This window comes from Arvicanthis niloticus, chromosome 5 (genome assembly GCF_011762505.2).
Source record: "Arvicanthis niloticus isolate mArvNil1 chromosome 5, mArvNil1.pat.X, whole genome shotgun sequence".
Classification (NCBI taxonomy): Eukaryota; Metazoa; Chordata; class Mammalia; order Rodentia; family Muridae; genus Arvicanthis; species Arvicanthis niloticus.
In genome coordinates this window covers 51,381,696-51,405,452 of record NC_047662.1, presented here as the reverse complement: position 1 = coordinate 51,405,452, position 23,757 = coordinate 51,381,696, and the positions used below count along the sequence as shown (strand labels likewise).

Sequence of the window (23,757 nt, the reverse complement as noted above, 5' to 3'; positions counted from 1 at the left end):
GCTCCAAAATCAGAAGCCATCTAAAATGTTCTTGGTCCCAGCATTTTGAATAAGGGCTTCTCTGCCTGTACAACTAAGTTAAAATACATTTACATGCATGTACAGGTACACAAACAAGCATAGAGACTCCCTTCAGAAATGAACCTTTTCTATGGTGGAGCACTCATGAAAATTATTTAGAACAAATGCAATTCTCTGTGTCCTGTAAAAAAATTAAATAAATAAATCACCTCTCCTGGTGTACCATTTGTTTTCACTGAGTGTGACCTCACTGATTGATGGCTACGTTTCACTAGGTCACTTGGGGCTGGGCAGTCTGGTTCAGGAAAATGACATGAGCACCAAGTAAAGAAAGAAATGTGTTTCAGCAACCAGCCTCCATGCCTACTGATACCTATTTGCCTCCCTTGACTCCCAAATATAGGACTGACGTTCTCTCCACCAGCTGACTTTTTTCTCTTTGCTTTAGTTTTGTAAATTATACATGACAACCAGTGAGCAATGTCTCAAGACTACACTAGAAAGACTGGAGGCCGACAGTAAACTGAGGCGTCAACAGTTTGGAAGCCACATCGAAGGGTCCCCTGAAAGGGTTCCGTCACCAGCACCAAAACCATCACCTAGGATCATCAGAAAAAATGACCAAGAAACATTCTCAAGTAAAGGTATTTACTCTCAATACTAATAATTTTCTGATCAGAAATGGTGGTGATGATAATTCAAACAAAACTGTCCTTTCATCTCAGGTTATCAATGATAAGGTAACTGAGAATCTAAGCATTAGCCACCATTTCTAGACATTCCTAGCTGTAAAAATCTACTGGAGTAAAATTTTTATTATGGAACTTTACTTGGTTAGGCTCATTATATTTTATTAAAACTAAAATTTCAGACTAAAAGGTGACATATTGAAATAAAGAATCTTATATTAGTAGCACATAAATTAAAGACCATTAAAGCCTGGTCAGTATAAAACCTCTGATTGCATTTTAATAGTAAGAACAGAGTGACATTGATGCATAGACAGTATGCCTGGTGATGTTTAGAAATGCACTGCTTCTGATCACTTTTCATATATGCGACCAAATGACAGTTACTCTTTACAGGTGACACAAGCCATGCCTTACTGTCAACAACTAGAAAGTTCAAAACATCTGTTTCTTTCACAATGACCATGAGCGCCAACAGTAACCGAGACTCAACGTTAACTGAGCCAAACTTAAAGGTATAGTACTTTAAATGAACAAATACAACTTTTTCTGAAAAGTATTTGACTTTAAGATTATTAATAATCATTTAATGTATACAGGGAACCAATGGAGTTTGTGAACTAATTTGAGTTTTTTCTATAGAATGCAGCATATCTATTTGTAATATTTAAATTAGATTCTATCTATCTATCTATCTATCTATCTATCTATCTATCTATCGATCTATCATTTATCTCTCCGCAGGGGTAGCGGGCAGCATGGGCATGCCATAGTGCATAAGTGGCGGTCAGAGGACAACTTGTGATAGTAGGCTCTTACCTTCTACTGTGTGGGATCCAGGATGAAATTTGAGTTGTGTACTTTGTAGACATCTTTGTCTGCTGAGCTATCTTGCTGACCCGAGTTGTGATATTTTAAAGTAAAAATAATAAGTATGAATATTATTATATATAAGGTCTTTAGTTTAAAAATAGCAACTCTTGAGTTTTTGAACTTGATAAATAGATTAATTAAATATGGACCTTAGCAAGTAAAATTTTTTTGTTTGACAAATACTTTCCCTAGGTGCTTCTTAAATAAATCATTGATTCAATATCAATTCCTGTGAGAGAACGACCACAAAGTCACTTTGCTAAGTCAATATTTGTAGAGTGTTAATATTGATCTTCTTCCTTTGTTTTCCCTTTCTAGACTCAACTTTTACTAGTTTTCTTTCAGCAGAAAATAATAGCTACAGAAATATAAAACATTAACTGGAAACTGCTAGGATACATTAAGAATGTGCACCTGGAGACCTCTGTGAAGGGGGGAAATGGTTATGACCACACACTATAACGGCTGCTAGAGAACTGAACTGATTGTTCTCCAGAGCTGCATTCTTGTTTCAAATAACAACTCTGTATTTGTTATTGAACTCTGAAGTCCCTTATATCTTTAAATTGCTAGACAGTGACATTTGTTCTATATTAAAATTTTAAAACATCATCTCTAAGGAATTTTCCTCTGACTGTTTAGGAATCTATACACCCTAAGCAATTTGGTGTGCCTGTCCAGTATGCTCACACATATTTTGTGTTCCAACAATATTAGTTTTCACCAATAGAACCTTTTTGTATTTTGTAATTAAGGTAAAAGTTAAAATATTGGCCTGATTAATTATGATTTACCTAATTCTAAAGTGAATTTTAGTCATCATGTAGAGATATAAATAATATTAATTAGCCATATAAATATATTTTGTTTTGTTCAGTCCAACAAATAATTCTCTCTCTCTCTCTCTCTCTCTCTCTCTCTCTCTCTCTCTCTCTCTCTTTCTTTCTCTCTCTCTCTTGCTTTTTTTTTTTTTTTTTTTTTTTTTTTTTTTTTTTTTTTTTTTTTTTTTTTGTAGTTTTTCGAGACAGGAGGGTTCTCTATGTAGCTCTGGTTGCCCAATAACTTGCTGTGTAGATCAGGCTGGCTTTGAACTCAGAGATCTGGTCTGCCTCTGCCTCCTGAGTGCTGAGATTGAAGGTGCACACCACCTCCTAATAATTTTTAATCAAGTAATTTGTGTCAATTATTTTGCTTAGTATAAAATATAGACCTTGAATTAACAAAATTTTCATTTTATTATAAGCTGTCATATGCCAAGGTAGTATGGCATAGTATTTCATTGTTATAATGATTGTTATAATAAATATTTATTGATTGGATACTTTGTAAAAAGAGTCTTCTTGGAATTGATAAAGAGCTCAGAATAAACAGACTTGAGAGTAAATCCTGGCTGTCCCCCTAATAATTGTGTAAATGGGGTAAATTTAACAGCCTCTATTTTAAGTCTGATTTTCCTTAAATGGGACTTGGGAATAATTTTATTTTATGTATTTTAAAAGATGTAAATCTTTTTCAAAGCATATAGCACAGTACTAGGGACATAGTCTCTTAAATACAGAAAGACACAACTACAGTTCTTTTTATGGAAATGAGATGGGAAAGTCTACTTGAAGGAAAGCTATTTCTGTATTAGATTGTGAATGGAAATGGGAGAAAGGCTTACCTGAGAGGCTGATAGAGTTATCTCATTATGTCCTGATGCCAGCTTGTCCTGTGGTAGCTCTTGAGTATCATAGGAACAGGAGGGTCTAAAGGCCATCCCAAGATTAGTCTGCAGGCTATAGATAATATATATATATATATATATATATATATATATATATATCCACTTAATGTTTACATATAGAGAACAAAAATCAGAATTGAAAATTAGATTTTTAAAAGTTCTAAGAATATAATTATTAAATGAAGTTGGCATATTGCCAACTTTTACATTCACTTATTATGTGTATGTGAAGGTCAGAGAGCTGCTGCTTGTGGGAACTAACTGGTCCTCTTCTTCCACTATGTGGATTGGAGGTCATTGGGCTTAGTGGAAAATGCTTCTACCTGCTGAGCCATCTTGAGAGCCCAATTTTGTCAACTTTTTAATCCATAACTTTAATATAAATATTAATTTTTTTGGAAATGCTTGCCTTGTGTTTCTCAACATTGTGTTTACTATCTGGTGTTTCTTAGATAAAGTGAGCTGAAATTATTACTATTTTGGGTTTCTGTGACAGCCTGTTCCAGGCTGGCTGCAGATTTACAGTGTCATCAAGGATGGCCCTGAGTTCCTGCTCCTCCTGCTTCTGCCTCCCCAGTGCTGCATGGGCTAGGTGCGCTGGATGCACTCCTGTGTGGACTGATGTTTCTAATCTGAAGCTTTGTCATTCAGCAGGCAGCAGTTCTTTTGTTGTTTTATTTTGAAGCAACTTTATTTTCATAAATGCTATATATATTTATACCATTCTAATAAGTGTTTGGTTATGAAAATTCAAAATAAATTACTAGTAAGACAGCTAAATAGTCTTCAAGTACTATAAGCCTGTTGGCAACCTTGGCCTATGGGGAACAGAGAAGTACGAAATTGCACAGCAAATGAGCAGTGTAGATGTGTAAAATTGTTGCAGTGGGGCAAGCAGAAGCCAGAGTTCAAACCCTGTCCTGCCTACCTGCCTGTCCTCCTGCCCGCCTGTCCTCCTGCCTGCTCGCTTGCCCTCCCTCCCTCCCTCCCTTCAATGCTTTTGCTCACTTTATAAAAGCCATTGTCTTGCTATATTTATCCAGGCTGTCCTCTAGCTCACAGGCTCAAGTGATTATTTTCTTTTAGCCTCCTTGAGTACTTGGAACTATAGGCATCAAGATTAGCAGCCGCATTATAAATCATATATCCATACATTTATAAAAGATTTGAATTACAGGAGGAAAATAAGCACTTTACAGAGACTGTCATACATGAGTGTTACTGGTCATACTTCAACACTGTGTTACCCTTCTCTTCTTAATCTTGAATTCTATCTAGTTACGGTCTGTAATGTTCAAGAATGTCAAGAATTTTCTTTTGAGAGATGAATAGCTTTAACTTCCTTGCTATAAAGTCAATCACAACTGAAATTAGAATAGTCCACAAGTCAGCAGTTGTATCCCCAGAGATGTAACGCTGCCTGTATTCATACTCCTAATTTGGATTTGCCTAAATATATATCTTAGTAACGTATTTTATATGATAGGTACCCGCCCTGTCTCATACACACATACATATTATACGCCACACACACACACACACACACATGGTATTAAACTATATGTATTTACAACATGTTATATGTCTATAAGCCATATACATGTGAAACATATATACAAGTTTCTCTATAAAACAGTATAACTATATCGTATAAGCATGATACAAATAGAGCAAACAAATTGAAAGTGATTCAGTCTTAATTTTGGTTAAAGAACCAGTTATGTTTCTTTTTCAAAATGTTAAGCAATTTAACCTGTCAATTAAACAATAATCCATATTAGTTTTCTTTTATAAATCATCTATTTAAACTTTTATTTTTAAAGTATTCTTTAATGATGAAAAGGTTAACAATTCTTTATTTACTTCAACACAATGAAAGCAAGTATCTTCCAATAAAAATGTGACATAGGTGTCTTGGTCATGCTGCCATCTGTGGCACATCCATTTACTAATTCCTCTTCACCTAGATTGCTAATAACAAAATTAAATGTGAGGACAGGGCTTACCAGAGTGACCCAGAAAGATGTAACTTAATTGGTATGTTCGTTTTGATCACTAATTTAAAATCTGTAGTTTGTGTCTTTAGTATTGCCTTATTTCTTATGAATGAAATAAGTAAAATCTGTGAACCACAAGTGAAATAACAGTTGTTTGCATTTATAGGAAACCTCTTGAATTGGTAGAGTCTAGCACCACCTCATGCCCACTCTAAGAATTACAAGCTGTTTTATTTGTTAAAAAATATGTCACACATGAAATTTCCTCTTCTAGTATTGTAAAAACATTTCAAAATCAGTATACTTCTATCTTCTCATAAAACCTCAAGTTATCAACCTGGCCTATATTCCATTCAAATTGATTTATTCAGACAATTTTTCAGTAATTTTAAAAAAAACTTTTAATTCAAAATGTGTCTGGCTTCATGGCCAGTAAAATAAAATAAAAACCAAAACCAACAAAGCAATCAACCAACCTAACAAAAAACCCTTTGTGTGATTGGGAGTCCTGTTTTAAATAAAATTTCAAGTTGAATAAGCATTATGTGTGCAATAAGTTTGGTAGATCTTAAAAAACAAGTGCCTCTTTTTAAATGGTATTGCTCCAAGATTTCCTAGTGATGTTGTGCACTGTCAGAACAGTGTGACTGTTTACCAGTGTTCACTTGCTGTCAATCATGTGGCACTTGTCTTACTTTTTTATAGCTTCCCCTGTTGTTTCCAGTCCTGTTAACCTCTGTTTGGAGGTTGGCAGACCTCCAACTTCTTTTTGAAACTTATGAATTCTTTTCTATTGTAGCTTTTTTTTTTTCTAGAACTAGAACTTGGGAAAGATCTCTGATAAAAATGTTAGCCTTCTCAGCAAGATTTTTAAAGCCATCTATCAGCCCACAGCACTGCCTGCAAAGGAGCTGTCTGCCATAGACAACTTCTTTCATTAGTTTCCCCACTGGCACAAATCACACTAACTTCTAATATACTAAACATGGTGCATTAAAAAAAGAAAAGTTCATTTAGGGTGGTGAAAAGGCTCAGCAGGTAAAAGTTTGACAACTTGAGTTTAATCCCCACGTCCCACAGTGGAAGGAGAGAGCTGACCCCCAAAATATGGACTGCTGCTATACACATGACTATGATACAAATATAAAAAATGTGGGTAACTTCCAAAATCTTCACTTTTTAAATTAAAAAGTGAAACACTTAAGTTATTTCTAGCCCATAAATGTCCGAGTAATTCAGAATGATAATGTTCCATCACTGTGTATTATGTTATAGATGATTGATTATAATATAAATATGAGACTTAGTTTAACACCCACTTTAGAAATTCATGTTAGTGCTTTTGTTGAGGGCTTTAATTTTGAGGGAGGATCTCACTATGCAGCCCCAGCTGTCCTGGAGCTCTCTACTCCAAAGAGGCCTCAAAGTTGCTGCCATTCTCCTATTTCTGCCAAATGTTAGGATTGTAGCAAAGCCACCATGCCCAGTAGTTATGGCATATATTTAAATGGAAAATCGAGCAGAACCCAGGATAAAACTAATGCTACTAGAGAGAAAGGCTTCTGAAGGCATTGAGAACTCTGCCATCATCTTGCCATGCTGTTTTCCCAGCTTCTCCTGTCTACCAGAAAGGATGTCTGGATTGCCTTTTCAACCTCTGTCTTTAAAATGAGCTGACATCCTGGATGTAAAAGCACAAATTTTTAAATTCCCCAACCCCACCCCTGAATTGCAAACACTAACATGCTACCACAAGTACAAAGCTCCACACCTGACTTCATGTGATGGTTGTACCCAGCATAGGCATGTGCTGCATGCTTAGGCTACCTGTAAATCATGCATAAAAAACAGTAACCCTCACATTTAGACTTTGATGTCATCTCAGAGACATCATGTTATGTATTAACAGATTTTCCAAAAACCGAAGAAAAAAGTAACATCTAGACCACTTTTGGTCCCCATGATTTTAGATCAGGATGTTCAATGTTTTACTTATATTGTGTAATTTTGAATTGTCCTTTACCACTGCAGGTAAATGTAAAGCATGTGTTTCTAAGGAACGCCTGATGGACCTGAGTCTGATAATGCTGTAATCAAAACGGATTGAAACAAAGCCATTTCATGGCAGAATCATGATTCCAGCAATCTCGAGAGATAAACTATTTAAATACTATATGTTTATATATTTTCTTTCTTGTCCTTATAAATCATTGACATGCCAAGTCATGTAGACTAGTTAAGGACAGTGCACTCTGAGCCCTGTATCTGTTGAGTCCATGATGTGTTCCCATCCAAGAGATTACAGGGAAGCTAAATGATAGTCTATGTATATGCTTTTCATTAATAGTTGAACTTTTGGCTCAAGCCCAAGTTTGAACTTCATGGTACTAAAGCTAATAAAAGGTGCTGTTCACATTGCCCCATAGAATTTAAAATATCACATGCAATAATCTGTTTGTCTTTGGTGATATACTTAAAATATTAATTTCAATCATTTAAGGTCATATATTAATTTCTTAGGATTAAAAATACCACTATCTTTTATGGCCTAATGGTGTGACCATGCATATAATTAGTGACTGACTGAAAGCTCAAGTGTTAGTTCAATAGTGATGATAAGAGCTTAAAAATCAGTTTAAAAAGGCATCCATTTATAAAAAAAATACTAGATAGGTGTGGTGATTCATACTTATAATATCAGCACTCAAGAGGATGAAGCAGGAGGATTGCTTCAAGTATAAACTGAGGTACTGGCCCAAAAAGGGGGGATTTACATCAATTGAGAAATAACCAAACACAAAATAAAAAATAACAAGTACATACATCAGAGCTTACAAAGGTATTGATATCTAAAATAATTTATTAAAATAAGAAACTGCCAAGTCTGCAAATAAGTATGAAAGTAGGAAATAAATAGGCAGTTCACATGAAAAGTAACAAAAATTATAAACATATGGCAAAATGTTAATCTCTGAAAGTATAATCAGAAATTCTAATTAATATAAAAGTTACTAAAATTCCAGTTTTTGCTGTCAGTTATATCTGGCACACAAAATGAACATACCACTATGTTTTATGTACCTATACTTTGACTAGAAAATCTTTCTTCACAATCCTCAACTTTTTTCATAACATAGTTTGACCAAGTTTTATTATAAAATTATTATATTTCATATAATTGGTGGTCTTATAAAATAGCATCACTGAGTTATAATATGGAATGCATATTAATAGGTCTAAAACTATACTTTTTCTCTAGAATTTCTTTTTAGAGAAATTATTTTTTTTAGGAGAGAAACTTTTAAATAAAGCAATATTCATGTTAAGATTATGTTTGCTGATGAGAAATTGGAAATGAACTAAATGTCCAACACTTTTTCTTTTTAAACAGAAAATATTTTGTAAGATTAAATTTTAAAAACCAAAAGAAAATGGTGTTTTTTAGAATATAAAACTTGATTCCTATAATGGTTTGTATTAGAAAAGATTATCTTACAATCATAATATGATAGCAGAATTATAGCGATTTGTATCCTAAATTTTTGTCTTAGATATATAAATATATTTGAAATAATTATACTTATATAATAAAAATGTTATATAAATATATACAAGGAGAGTTTTGCCTTTAAGAAGGATTGAGAAGCTGGATGTGGTGGTACATGCCTTTAGCTTTAAGTCCCCATTGTTGGGAGGTAGAGTCAGGCAGATGTCTGTGAGTTCAAGGTAGCCTGGACTACACAGTAGTTTCTAGGTCAACTGGAGCTAAACAGAAGAGAGCGAGCAATTATTCTCGATGTAAATAACTTTTAGTCTTGCTTTTTCATAGTACATAGTGTGATGTTATTACTCTATGTCTAGTGTGGATCTTTTGAATAATTATCAATGTTATTAAGTCCTTAAAGTTAGTATCTAAATATCCTTACAGAGAAGTAGTCAGAATTTTATTATAAAGTCAATTCAGTCCTCATTGGTTCTCTAGTTTTTGGAGATCAAAAGGAACAGTACAGAAATCTGGCTTCTGGCAAGTTCACTAACTAAAGTGAAAAGCATTTTCCACACATTTATGGTAGTGACAAAATTTGATAACTCAGTAAACTGTCTTTTACTACGTGCCCAATGCGGTGTTCTCAAATTTTACTTAGCTTCTATGATGGGAAGGGCTTTGGCTAGCTGACAGTTTTACCAGATTCCCCTCCTCCTTTTCTTTAAAAAAAAAAAAAAAGTTTTAGGCAAGGTTTATGCAGGTCTCAGAGTCCTCTCTTTTTGCTCTAGCCGGAGTGGTGGAATTACAGGGAACACTACCAGGCCCAGGTTCTCGGTATAGTTTTAAGAGCAATGAAGCTTTTATTTATAAACTTTTATTTTATTGAAATGGCTCTGTGGGTTGTTGTGTAACTAATTATTTATATACAGACTCCTGCTCCTTCTCCTTTTCGTTTTAGTTTTAGTAATGCTTACTTCTTCATTCCTGTTAAGCTCCTAATGCTGAGCTCACCAGGACTGTGACAGGTGTATATTTTATAATTGTCTTCCATGATGCATTTTTCTAGCTTTTCATTCTCTAAATAATGTTGATCAGAGCTGAAGAGGTGGCTTGGCTGCTGAGAGCACATGCTGCTCTTGCAGAGGACCCGCATTTGGTCCCCAGCACTCCTATCCAGTTGCTCACAACTGCCAGCAGCTCCAGCTTCAGGGCATCTGTCACCCTCTTCTTGTTTTCACAGGCAGTACTTGTTGGCATAAACTCATACACATCATTTTAAGAAATAAAAATAAGTCTTTTTAAAAATAGAAAATTGTTTGTTGTCATCTGCTCAGTTTATATCATTGTGGGGAGCCGACAGAAGGTGGCTATCATCCTTGCAGCTATGTTGAGCCATATACCCTGACAAGAGACTTGTTTACAACAGCCTACAACAGCTGAGCACACTCTGATGCCATCTTGTTTTAGATACTCAGGATCTTCCCTTGGGTGTGTGAGACTTAAAGGTATGACTTAGAGATCAGATTTAAAGGTGTGACTTAAAGGCATAACTTAAAGGCATGACTTAGAAGTGAGACATATAAAAGGCCAGAGACAGACAGAAGAAGTAACTTGGTACTTGGACTAGACAACTTGAGACTTGAGACTTGAACTTGGAACTTGGAACTGGGAAAGAGACTAGCAAACTAGAACAGATAATTAGGACTAGAACTAGCAGAAGGACTTGAGATTTGGTGCTAGGAACTAGGGACTTGGAACTAGGGACTTGAAGAGATGAAGAGAGACTAAAGAATAAACGGGATTGAATCACACTCTGTCTGGTCTCCATTCTTCGAGTCCGTCCTCACTCTCTCTCTTGCTGAACCCTGACCTGTAGACCGGAGCAGCTTGGGGCAGTGTGGGCTCCAACAATTTGGCCCCCAAACTTTTGGCAGTGTGGGTTCCAACATTGATAGAGTGGTCCCCGACATTTTGACCCCCAAGTGTGGGGCAGAGCGGTCTGCGACACTTTGGTGCCCAGGTGTGGGGCAGAGCGGTCCGTGACATATCATTGCCTTCCATCAATCAGACAAATATTTATTGATCAACTATAGTGTGCTAGGCACTGCCTTTGGAACTGGGAGTGTAGTAATTTTATGTGTATTCTTCTTCTTAACCTAGCCACCATAATTTCTGTCTCTCTCTCTCTCTCTCTCTCTCTCTCTCTCTCTCTCTCTCTCTCTCTCTCTCACACACACACACACCCCTGACAATTATGATTGATTTAACATATTCATTTCTGTACTTTACCTTCCGTGGTTGTACACTCCCAGACAGCAATCACTTCTATTTGACATTTCCTTTAGATTGTCCCTTGGTTTCTCCTTAGTATGCATGCTGGAACATTTAATAACTACTGTTTTAAAGCATTTTCCTTTGTTTCAGGATTGGCAGTGTGCACAGTCAAAAGGCTGCTTCTTTTTAGAAGAAGATGGTGAAGTCGTTAGTCATCAGTACAAAATGCACATAACTCAGAGATCTGTGCTTTACCTAACAATTAAGCCATTATATCTGAGTCAAGTTGAAGGCAAGTTCATATTTCCTGTTTGTTTGTTTGTTTGTTTATGGGCAGGGTTTTATTGTATAGCTCTGGCTGTTCTAGAACTCACTATGTAGACCAGGGTGGCTTTGAACTCACAGAGATCCACCTGGGAGTAAAGGCATATGCCACAAGGCTTAGCTATTTTTATTTTTAAATGCCAAGTTATATCCTCCCTAAAAATATTTTATATTTTCTAGTCCTAGTTAAGAAAGTGATCCGCCCAAGAAATGTATGATTTTTTTAGTTTTGAATTTTTAAATTATGTTTATTCTTGTATGTTTATTCATATATGTTTAGTTACATGAGTATATTCTGATGAAAATATACTATACATTGAATAAGTCCCCCCAAATCCTCCTTTTCTTCCCATTTCTCTCTAGTTTCTTTTGTTACCTTAAGCAGTTTGACTTCTCCTTGTATGACCTATGTACATACAGATTCTTACGTATCTGTACTAAATCTAGGAACCTGTATTGGCATGGCTCAGCAGGTAAAGGCATTTGCCACACAAGCCTGATGACCAGCATTTAATGTAAATTTCCACCTTGTAAAGATGGAAAGAGAGAACTGACTCCATAGAACTGCCTGTGACCTCCACACAAGCCCTCTGCTGTGTGACCCTCTCCAAGTTTTTTTTTTTTTCTCTCACACACATATAAACTAATAATATATTTTTTATTAAATTCTTGAAACTACAATTAAGAGAAAAGAAATGATAATTCATTTATGATTATCTCTATTTATACCTATCTTCTTAACAGACAACATAACCTTGTTCTTTACAGCTAAAAAAAGCAGTGGCCATGCTAGGTCGGTCCCTCTCTATGTCATCTTAAGTTTCTTCTGTTTGGAAGTTACAAAGATGTTATTATTTATTTGCAAGGGTTTTTTTTTTTTTTAAATAATCATGTTCATTAAAAAAATAATGCTTTTATAGTAGAGGCCTTTTACCCCCTTGGTTAGGTATATTTTAGGGTTTGTTGTTGGTCTGAGGCTATTGTGAATTGCTTGTTTTCTTGATTCTTTTCTGACCATGTGTGTTATTGGTATAGAAGATGGCTACTGGTTCTTGTATGCTTGTGTACTGCCACCTTACTGACGGTTTTTATTAAATCTACATGTTTTCTGATGGAAACTTGTAGAAACTTAGGGTCTCTTATGTGTTAAACTTACATAAAAATAATCCTTTACTGATTTCTTTATTTATTTTATTTTTTAATTTTAAACTTTGATATTGAAAATAATTGCAAATAAAAAAATTTCTCAGACCCAAAGACTGTACAACTCTGTAAATCTCTATACAGTAGACTAGCCATTCAGTTCTTCCTTACCCCTAGCATTTAGCCTTTCCTTTTCCCTTTTCTACATGTTGTAGTGCATCTACATGTACATTTGCCTGTATCTATATAACTATATATACATATATATGTACACTAATTATTGCCTAGATTCTGCATGTGAGGGAGATATGCAGGGTTTCTTCCTTTCTGAGACTGTGTGACCTTACTTAATAGTGTACTTTCTAATTCCATTCATTTTCCTGCAAGTTTTGTGATTACATTTTTCTTTTGAGACTAGTTACTCATATATATGCATAAACACACACCAGATTTTCATTATCCATTTATCTGTTGATAGACATCTAGTTGATTCCAATTCTTTGCAATAGGGAGTAAAGCATCAGTAAATATGGGGACCAATATCTATGGTAGGTCATGGAGATCTCTGGGTGTATGTCTGAGAGTGAGAAGGCAAGTCAAATAAGTAGTTCTATTTTTAATTCTTTGAGAAATCTCCAAACTACTTTTCAGAATGGCTGTATTAATTTGTACCCAATAGCAATGACTAAAGGATTTCTTTCTTGCCCCAAATTCTCCAGTATTGGTGATAGCCATTCTAACTGGAATAAGGTAGTATCTCTAAGAAGCTTTATTTTGCATTTGCCTAATGGCTAGGCATACTGAGCACTTAAAAAATAGTTATGGAGCTGGAGAGATAGCTCAGCAGGTAAGACATTGGCTGCTTTTCTAGAGGACCTGGGTTCAATTCTCAGCACTTACATGGCAGCTCACAACTGTCTGTAACTTCAGTTCTAGAGGATCTGCACCCTCTGGAATATAAATATAGGCAAACCCACAAATGTACATAAAATAAAAAAATTGTTATTAACCATTTGTGTTTCTTTTTAACTATAAAATTCATTGCCTATTTATCGGCAGTTTTGTTTCTTTCGTTGATACTTTTAAATAATGACAGCATCAATTAGTGAGTGAAGTGGATGGCTATGCACACTCAGTGTTTGTTCTCTATTCTCATGAAGAATTCCTTTGTTAATTTATTCACCAAATATTTAGTGAGATTCTTATTTATTCACAGTTAGTTTATTCAAGTACATAAAAGGCCAAAGTACCTACTCTCAAGGACTTAGATTTTAATAGAAGAAGCAATAAAAGTGTAAATAGTAAAGGAACTGGCCTACTGGAACACACTTATATTCTCAGCACTGGGGATGCTGAGGCAGGAGGATGAGTTCCAGGTCGTCCTGGGATACACAATGAGACATTGTCTAAAACAGGGAGGGATGATGGCAGAAGATACCTATAATCCCAGTATTAGGAGGCTGAAACTAGAGGATTGCCCAGGTTCAAAGCCAGGCTAGTCTACACAGTGAGTTTCAGGCCACCAAGGCTGAAGTGTGAATCAATCAGTCTTGGTCCCAGTTGTTTTCTCTCTCTCTCTCTCTCTCTCTCTCTCTCTCTCTCTCTCTCTCTCTCTCTGTATGTATGTATGTATGTATGTATGTATGTATGTATGTACACACACACACAATGTGAAGAGAAAATAAAAAAGCATAGAAAGACTGTATTCTGAGAAGTATAGACTGCCATTAAAATGGAGCTATTTAAGTATAATGATTCTAAAAAAAGAAAAAAAAGGAAAAACAAAACAAAAACAAACAAACAAAAAAAGTATAATGATTCATTAAGATGGTGACTTATGGCCAAAGAATTTTAAAGAAGGTATGTCAGTTATCAACTGCTACAAATTAATATACTCCCAAATTCAATCGCTTAAAACAATCAAGAATTTGTTCATTCATGAATCCATTGGCTTGCTAGATAGATATTTTAGGAGCCAGTTATGGCTTTTCTGTGCAGGGTCCTCTCAGGTTTACAGTCAGTGACAGGTTAATTAATGGCTGGCTTTATGATATTGTCTGTATTCTCCTATGTGTGCAGTCTCATCTGGGACAGTTTGAATGTCCCATATGATCTTTCATCTTCCAGTGAACCAGCCAGCATGTACTTTTTTACTTTCTTATTTGTGACAGGAATCTGAGAAGGGAAAAAAAAAAAGAAGAAAAAGCAGAAGCACGGAAGATTGTCCTAATAGCTGTGGTCTCAGAACTGACACAATGTTACCTCTGTTAAATTCTGTTGTTCCTAAGTCCCAAAGTCCAAATCAATAAGACTGAAAAGTAAACTTTGTCTCTTGATGTAGAAGCTGTCTAATTACATTGTAAAGGCCTGTGAATGCAGAGAGGGCAGCCATTTTTGCTGCCCTCTCACAGGAGGCAAGGGAGCAAGCTGTATCGTCCTGGAAGGATAAATGAAGAACAGTTGAGGTGGCAGAGCATGCCAGTTAAAGTGCAGAGTCAGGGGCTCTGGTGTAGAGTGCGGGATACAGAATGGGACTGTGAGGCTAGAGACATGGACTTGGAGTTAAAATGCATGTACCGCTGTTGGATCCCAGGATAGAAATGGTGGCTCACAACAGCTGTTAAGGTCAGTTTCAGGGGATCCAACACCCTCTTCCTGCCTCTTGAGGCTCTGGTACACATGTGGTACATATAAACTCATGTATGCAGACATACATACACATAACATAAATCAGTCTTAGAATTTAAGTGGCCCTGTCTGGAGGAGTAAGCAAGGAAAAGTTGGCAGAGGGTGAATAAAGATCAGAAGGAACAAGAATATAAACTGTAAGAGATTTCCCCTAGAATGAGAACTTTTTTATTATTATTATTATTAAGAGAAATGAAGTTTTGAAAGTGAAAATTTTTGGTTATGATTTTTCAAGCATATGATTTTTGAATATGTATCTCCATTTTGTTATTGATTTTGTTGTGGCTGGTGCACTGTTTGGCATTTATCTTCTGTGGGTTCTCAAAGAATCTTGGATTTGTTGCCTTTTTTGCTTTTGAAAAACCCTCTCCCTTTATTTCTTCTGCCTTCTTTCTTTCCTCACACACCTCCTGCTGTGCTCCACCATAGAGAACCCAGAGCTTTCAGAGGGAGCCTTGTCTCTCCTTGGAAAGTGCCCCAAGCTCTTATGAATAGCATCAGTTCTGAATGGTTTTTGTAATTGATCCACTTTTTCTTACTTTCAGCTTGATCTCAGCAGAGGATTTTAACTAGGGACAGCGTGTAGCCTGACTGTCAAAGAATATAGATTGTCTTCCTCCTTGTGATTGCCCAGGGCAGTGTCAGCACTGGATCCCACCCTTCCTTCCTGAAAGGCTCTGCTATCATTTAGCTTTGACTTGGTCTTGTACCTCAGCTCTTGTTTTTCTTTGTTCTTTGTTTGTTTTTGTTTAGGAAGATCAAACCCAAGGCCTCATGCATGTTAAACAAGAGTTCCATCATGGAGACATGTCCAGCCCTTGAAATGCATTTTTGATGATTTCAAGAAACTAGGCTTTTTAGAAACTGAATATGGAGAGAATGTTTCTCATAAAATTAAATATAGCAGTGGCATATTATAGATATTAAGATATTTGAATATAAAAATGGAATGTATATTTCTTTTTTAAAATCTACTGGGTAAAGAACTTAAGAGCGTGCTCAGTGTTTGCTTGACCTGAGGTGGGTTTTGTTGGTGATGATGTTGTGTGTATTTCTAGGAAAACACTCCCCCTGGTTATCGGTTGACACAGCCTTATATATTCTTAAGAAAAATGAGAATTCAGCGGAGCCACAGCTCATGTGTTTTACTGAACTACGAAACAGAGAAGTATACATATATATATATATATATATATAATATATATTTTAACATTAAGAATGTAATATGAAGTCAAGTTGAGGAAAATAATAGATGTTCACTAGAATTTAAACTCAAAATTTCTGTATTCTAGTAAAGGTATAGGCAGGTATATAGAAAGACATATATAGTTGCATAGTCATTATGCTACTATATATGTTTCATTAACTATCAATGACTTTTTCTTATATGCTGAGGTTTTTGGGGGGTGGTGTGGATTGGGGATGGATTTACTAAGTGCCCTAATGAGTCTCGTGCAAATATTTTTCGTTGTACTCAATAAAAATATTTCTATTAGATCCTCCTCTTCATCCAATACATGTTTCCAGCTACTAGAAAACCATTGCTTTTGATGTTCATCTTACTTGTACTTCTACTACAAAACAGGAAAACTTCAAAGTTACTATTCTCAGACTTGATTCATGTTACAGGGTTCAGAAAGAGTCTGAAGAAAAGAAATGATTTTAAATGTTTTTATATGTTACCCTTGAGGTGTTCTGGTCTTTTCTAATTATGTATTTATCCTAGGCCAAATATGTAAGTAGATACACACATGTGATTATTTCATAAGGACTACAAAATACAACGTACCACACAAACACAGAAATAATACTATCCAAAGACTTACTTCAATATCATATTTAATCTTAATATTGGGCCAGCGACAGACAAGCATTTTCCTGATGGAATGTTATATCGAAGTCTTTTTTGGAGGCTTAACAGACCATGTGGTTTTTGCCAGACCACATAAAATGGCAGAAGTTAACATTTCTACAAAGCTCTTCCTCAGAGCTGACTATGAAGTGACGCTCAAGATAAAGCAGTGTCAGAAACAATAGCTTTTTCTGTTTGGGTAAAATGACTCTTAAAAGATTGCATGTGTAAAAACAATTATTCATAGGAAGGCTGTTTCAACTGAGTTTCTGTGTGCCTCTTTATAGGCTTCTGGTCATCTTTAATATGTCATATTAACAAAGGATTTTTACTAGTACTTTTAGCATCAGTGATTTTCCTTAAGAAGAGTTTTGTACCTCAGAACTTTCCACTTGCCATTGATAGTGGCATTTCACCATTATAAGTGGGGAGTAAAGGAAATTTATGGGATAATATATATTAGGAAGTAGCAATATATATGTATGTGTGTGTGTATATATACATACATACACTATGTATGTGTATATATATACATATATGTATATAAATATATATAGTTTGTTTGTTTTTTAACACAGGGTTTCTCTGTGTAGCCCCGGCTGTTCTGGAACTTGCTCTGTAGACCAGGCTGGCCTCAAACTCATAGTTCTGGCCTCTGGTTTTCAAGTGCTAGGATTAAACATGTGAGCCACCATGCCTGGTTAGATAACTATATATATATATATCCAGACTAAACAATTATCATTTCCAAAGCATGGATTTGGTAGTTTAGTCTTCATAATAATCCTCAGTTACATTGAATTAATCTATCAAAGTAGGGCTTGATGCCAACCTCAGAGTAATTATGGTTCTAGGATTATCAGGCAGAAAGAATCTAGAACTAAGATGATTAACTGGATAATCAGGCAGGAAGAGTACTGAATCTAGAACTGAGATGAGCAACTTATTTAGGAACCTCCAGGATGACCTAAAATATACATAAGGGTTGAAAATAATATTTTAGCACTATTTGATGGCTACTGTGTACTAGCACAAGTAACTGCACTTAGCTATTATCCACAATAGTAGAATATGTAGAGTTAAGATGATAACAAGATGGTGCCTGGTTTTTATAAGAAATGTTGAGGCTCCAGAAAGCTCCTAGGAGGTACTTAGAGGAGTACTGATTGCTTTTTCTATAGAACAGGCGAATAAAATATTTTCCTATACAAATGTCTTGATACTCATTTTAAATATCCAAAGTTTGTTAGAAAACAGTTTTAGATAAGCAGGTCTGTCTAGGACTCTACGTCTTGTTTTATAGTACATGTCACACAAGTAATCTTAACAATCCACATAAAAGTATTTTGTCAAAAACTATAAGGGACATTCATAAAGATCAATACCTCATGATTTCACACACACACACACACAATAAGAGAGAGAGGGGGAGAGGGAGAGGGAGAGGGAGGGAGAGGGAGGGAGAGGGAGGGAGAGGGAGGGAGAGGGGGAAAGGGAGAGGGGAGAGGGGGGAGGGGAGAGGGGGGAGAGAGAGGGGAGAGAGGGGGAAGAGGGAGGGAGAGAGGGGGAAGACAGGGGAAGGGGGAGGGGGGAGGGCAGAGGGGGAGAGAGGGGGAGGGGGAGAGGGAGGAGAGAGGGAGAGGGGAGAGGGTGGGAGAGGGGAGGGGAGGGGGGAGGAGGGGGGAGAGGGAGGAGAGAGGGAGAGGGAGGAGAGGGGGAGGGGGAGAGGGGGAGGGAGGGGGAGAGGGAGGAGAGAGGGAGAGGGGGAGGGAGAGGGAGAGGGAGGAGAGGGAGAGGGAGGAGAGGGAGAGGGAGAGGGAGGGAGAGAGGGAGGGGGAGGAGAGGGAGGGAGGAGAGAGGGAGAGAGGGAGAGAGGGAGAGAGGGAGAGAGGGAGAGAGGGGGAGAGGGAGAGAGGGAGAGGGAGGAGAGGGAGAGGGAGGAGAGGGGAGAGGGGAGGAGAGGGGAGGAGAGGGGACAGGGGACAGGGGACAGGGGACAGGGGCGGAGAGGGGAGACAGAGGGGAGGGGGAGGGGGGAGGGGGGAGAGGGGAGAGGGGAGAGGGGAGAGGGGAGAGGGGAGAGGAGGGGAGAGGGAGAGGCTGACTCTTAAAGAAAAGATGCATTATGTGACTTTCCTGTAATACCAACACTGGAGAGTCAGAGGCAGGAGGTCTACAAATTCAAGGCCAGCCTGGGCTTCATAACACATTCAAGTCCAACATGAACTATATATATTTTCATACTATCTAAAAAAAAAAAAAAAACCATTTGAATTCCTGGCTTAAAAGTCAAAAAATAAACAACAGCAGAAAAGAGAGTAACATTGTATTCTATATAATTTAGGTTTACAAATATGTTTAACTCATAAATATGAACTTAACAATTTAACTTTCTTGGATTCCATTGAAATGTTTTTTACAAATCATATATTTATATTTTTACTCCTTTTCTTTAAGGAGCTTAGTGTTTGCATTAAAAAAAAATTTCCTAAGAATACTCTGCTTCCTAAGAAGACATTTGCTGAAGACATTTGCATCACAAACATGTGTGAAGACCTTTGGTGATGACTTAGATGATATATAGCTTCTTCTCTACTTTTGTTTTTAGATAATTTTGAAAACATAAAGAACCATAGCCCATGGTCTTGCTCTAGGGCTAAGTGCAAGATAGAAAAGTAAAAGAATTTAAAAACACTGAAAGGTTAATAAACTATAACTCAATTGATAAATGTTGACTTAAATCAAATGATGTCTAAAGTTTCACCCTCAGAAGAAAAATTTAAGTCATTAAGATTTTTGGTTGCTTATTTTAATTCTTTTGATTAAAAAGGTGTTTGGATGGACTGGTGAACTAGAACCAGGAATTTATTGGTTAATTCCTTCCACAACTGGCTGTAGACTAAAAAAAGAAACAAAACCAGTAACAGAAGAAGCCCAACTTGTACATAGAGATGAAACAGGGGAATTATCTCTTACAAGTGAGTTTAGGTAAGTTTTATCAATGCTAGAACATAGAATATGTTCATATGTGTCACATAGAATATAAATCAGTCATCTGTCTTTAGCTATTTACTTTGGCTAGCTCTCATTCCTGTCTTTCTGGTTTAATTTAGTATCTTACCACAGCATGATGGATAGTGTGCTTAAAAATATGGAAAAGGAACAAAAGACCAATACCTCATGATTTCATCTAAGTATTCTCATGAATCAAATATGTGCAATAATAGATATATTATTTAGCTTGGTTTATTCATCTCACATGTATACATATACCAAAGCATGCCATATGTAATAAATATATATTTTTAAAATTCACTAAGTAACCAAGAGTGACTCTGTATTTGCAAGTCTAGGATTGTCGTTAATATCTAGGTTCTATGCACTTGTCCATACTAAATGTATGCCTCTACTAGGTTCTTCTCCACTAGATAGGGCCTTTAAAGGTAGATGTTGTTAGTTCCACTCTTAATTTTGCAGTCAGAGGCTCTATTGCTGAGCTATGCCCCCTATTCTTGATCTTGATGACTGTCAAATATGAAGTCTCAACCTTCAGTTTTTCTCCTGTGTCCTAGATGATATTCACAATGAGATTTGGCCACAGACAGATCAAGATGTAATATAATATATCTCAGAAAAATTCTTCAGTGCCATTAATATTACTGCCTTTGAAACTTGTCCTCAAAAACTGCCTTTAGGAAGTAGAGAGATTACTCAGTGGTAAGGGTACTGGGTCCTCTTCTACTTGGGTTCAATTCTTAGCACATATGTGGTGGTTCACACCCTCTGTAACTTCAGTCCTGGCAAATCCAGTGGCCTCTTCTGGCCTCCCAAACATCAAGCATGCAATAGTGCACAGACATATGTGTAGGCAAAACACACGTACGCATTTTTAAAAATTTTTGTCTTTAGATGTTTTGTTCTAAATGATTTTCAATTTTTACAATTCTAGGTCAACTCTATTGGAGATATTTGAAGTAATTGATTTAGATGGCAATGGTCTGATTAGCCTTGAAGAGTACAATTTTTTTGAATTGAGAACAAGTGGTGAGAAGTGTGATGAGGACGCCTGGGCTGTCTGCAGAGGTGAGTGCTTTTCTTTTCTGATGGATTGAAGTGTGTGGCATCCTTCATTCTCAGAAACAAGCCACGTTCTCTGTGGAAGGTATTATAACATGGAAGGCAGTGGGGGAACCCTGGAAGGGTGGCACGGTGGGTAAGAGAACCCATTGCTCTTGCCAGGACCTCAGGCCCCAGCAGCCACCTCAGGCAGCTACCTCCAGCCCCAGGGCATTCTACACTCTTTCCTGGCCTTCACAGGCATCTGTACTCACATGGTGCAAATAAACTCACGAAGGCATACACACATACACACATACAAATACATTTTTTAAAAAGTAAGTCTCTTTTCTTAAACTTGAATATTTATTTTTCTTAAAGTGATAGTTGGTATGCTTGCTTAAAGATATGAATTACTTAATGATTATTTCAGCTTTGGGGGGCTTAAAATATATTTTAAAAACTTTAAAATTATTTATTTATTTGAGAATTCATACATGTATATGTAATTTTAATTTTTTAAAACCTTATTTTTAATGATGGTTCTTAAACACTTTAACCTCCCTTGTAGCCCACCACCTACCAGAGGTAGTAGAAAAGAAAGGTTATGGGGGAAGTGGAGTTCTTTGGAGCAACTCTCATCTGTGTTGTCTGGAAATCAGCAGATCAGTTCACAGGTCATTAGGCAGTGGCAGCTTAGTTTATAGGTTAACAGGCATCGGCAGTTCAATCCACTCACAAGCACTTCATGGATACACCGGCAGTCCAGTTTGGTAGAGTCAGGTTAGCAACAGGGGTGACATGACTTAGCAGAGATGGCCAGGCCTCAGCCTCAGCTCAAGTCAGCAGAAGGGACCCAGAGTGACATCAGGAGAAGTTCTTTGCTGTGTCTCTCTCAGGGAAGTGAAGATCAGTGCAGACTCAAGGTGCACAAGCATTACACAGCTAGCTATACCAGGAAGCCAAGCTTTCTCTGAGTCACTCTGTTGAGTCCTATCCAAACATCATGTGTTCTCCACCTGTGTCTTCAGCGTGTGTCTTGCCTTAGGTCTTGCCTCAGCATGTGCATCCAATCAGCCTGAGTCAGCAGAAGCAGCAAGAAACTGCAGCATACCACCAGACTTTTTTGGTGTGTTTCTTTCTATGGAGTCCTGACAAATGCAGCCGTCACCCACACAGTGTAAGGCGGACCAATACATGCATGTCATTAGCAAAGAATCTTTCATCATGTGCCCCTTTACATGCTTGCTTTAGCAGAACATCCTTTCTCTGTCTGCTTCAGTGAAACATTCCTTCATGAGTCTGTCTTAACCTTTCACACCTGTATCCACTCTAACAAAGCACTCCTTCATGTGTTTACCCCAGCAAAACAGCATCCAACTGACTTTCCAAAGAACCCTTAAATTTCTACCTCATGTATACAATGTTTTTCATCCATATCTACACCCCATACACTCCCAGTATACCTTCTCACCTTCATGTCCTATCCCTTTTCCTCCTATTCCTCCTCCTCTCTACCTCCTACTTCTCTCCCCTCTTCTTCCTTCTTCTTCCTCCTACTCTTCTTCTTCACCTACTGAGTCCAGTCAGTTCTGCCTACTGGAATACTGACTTCTTATTGAGTTGATCTTGTGCTGGTCTTGTGAAGGTAAGCACATGCAGTGAATTCAAGAGTGCAGGAGCCCATGTCCAGAAGGAAGCACTCCCCTCCATCCTCCTGCTCTTAGATTTCTTTTGCCCCTTCCACCATGTCCTCTGAGCCTTGGGGTGGGGATGTTCCTGGAGGGCTCAACAGTCCTGATGTACTTTGAAATCACTTAAGTACTTTGATCAGTTATGAGGCTCTGTATTAGCTACTGCCTACTATAGAAAATGCTTCTCTGTTGAGACACCAGGGTTGAGAACAACACAAGTTTATGGGTATAAATGTAAATATTCAGGAGGCAGTATTGATAACATGTCCATTTTACTGAAACAACAGTAATATATTCCCTGCTAGGGTCTATGGCTTTATCTTCCAAGCCATGGATTTTGACAAGTTTATAATAACAGATGAATTTCTTCCTGTGGAGCAGGCCTCAAATCCAGTCATTAAGTGGTTGGTTACTACCACAACATTCATGCCACATTTGCACCAGTGGGAACATCTTGCCTGCAAAAGTTGGTATACAGCATTCAATGGTACTACTGGGTAAGACCATTGATTTTTTTTTTTCTTCCTAGTAACCAGTATAGTACCTTCTGGCTCAATGCAACCTAGCCAGCAGGGAACAATTTTCCAAGTCAGTTCCAAAATGATTTCTCTATGTCCTGCAACCAAAAAAAAAAAAATATGTGTCTTCAAAAATAGAGTTTTAACATCTAGTTATGGTAGACACAAGTAGCAATGGTATCTTAGTTACTGTTCTATTGCTAAGATAAGACACCATGACTAAGGTAAACTTACAAAAGAAAGCATTTAATTTGTGGTTCATGGTTCCAGAAGGTTAGAGTCCATGACCATGGTAGACAGGTAGGCATGGTGCTATAGCAGGAGCCAGAGCTCACATCTTGATCCAACAGCAATAGGTGGGGGTTGGGGACTGAGGATGGTGTGGGCTTTTGAAGTTTCAAAAGCCACCCTCAGT

At 37.1% G+C, this 23,757-nt stretch overlaps 1 protein-coding gene across 3 annotated transcripts in view; it reads left to right on the top strand.

Annotated features, from left to right (window-relative positions):
- Nucleotides 1-23,757, top strand: part of Efcab7 (EF-hand calcium binding domain 7) — a 60,011-nt gene that overhangs the window by 23,746 nt on the left and 12,508 nt on the right. For all 3 annotated transcript variants that reach the window (XM_034503187.2, XM_034503185.2, XM_034503186.2), the window contains exons 5-10: nt 470-665; nt 1,107-1,225; nt 11,218-11,359; nt 16,281-16,390; nt 19,905-20,062; nt 21,024-21,157. In XM_034503187.2, coding sequence (XP_034359078.1) covers nt 470-665; nt 1,107-1,225; nt 11,218-11,359; nt 16,281-16,390; nt 19,905-20,062; nt 21,024-21,157 — 859 coding nt within the window. The remainder of the gene's footprint in view (nt 1-469; nt 666-1,106; nt 1,226-11,217; nt 11,360-16,280; nt 16,391-19,904; nt 20,063-21,023; nt 21,158-23,757) is intronic.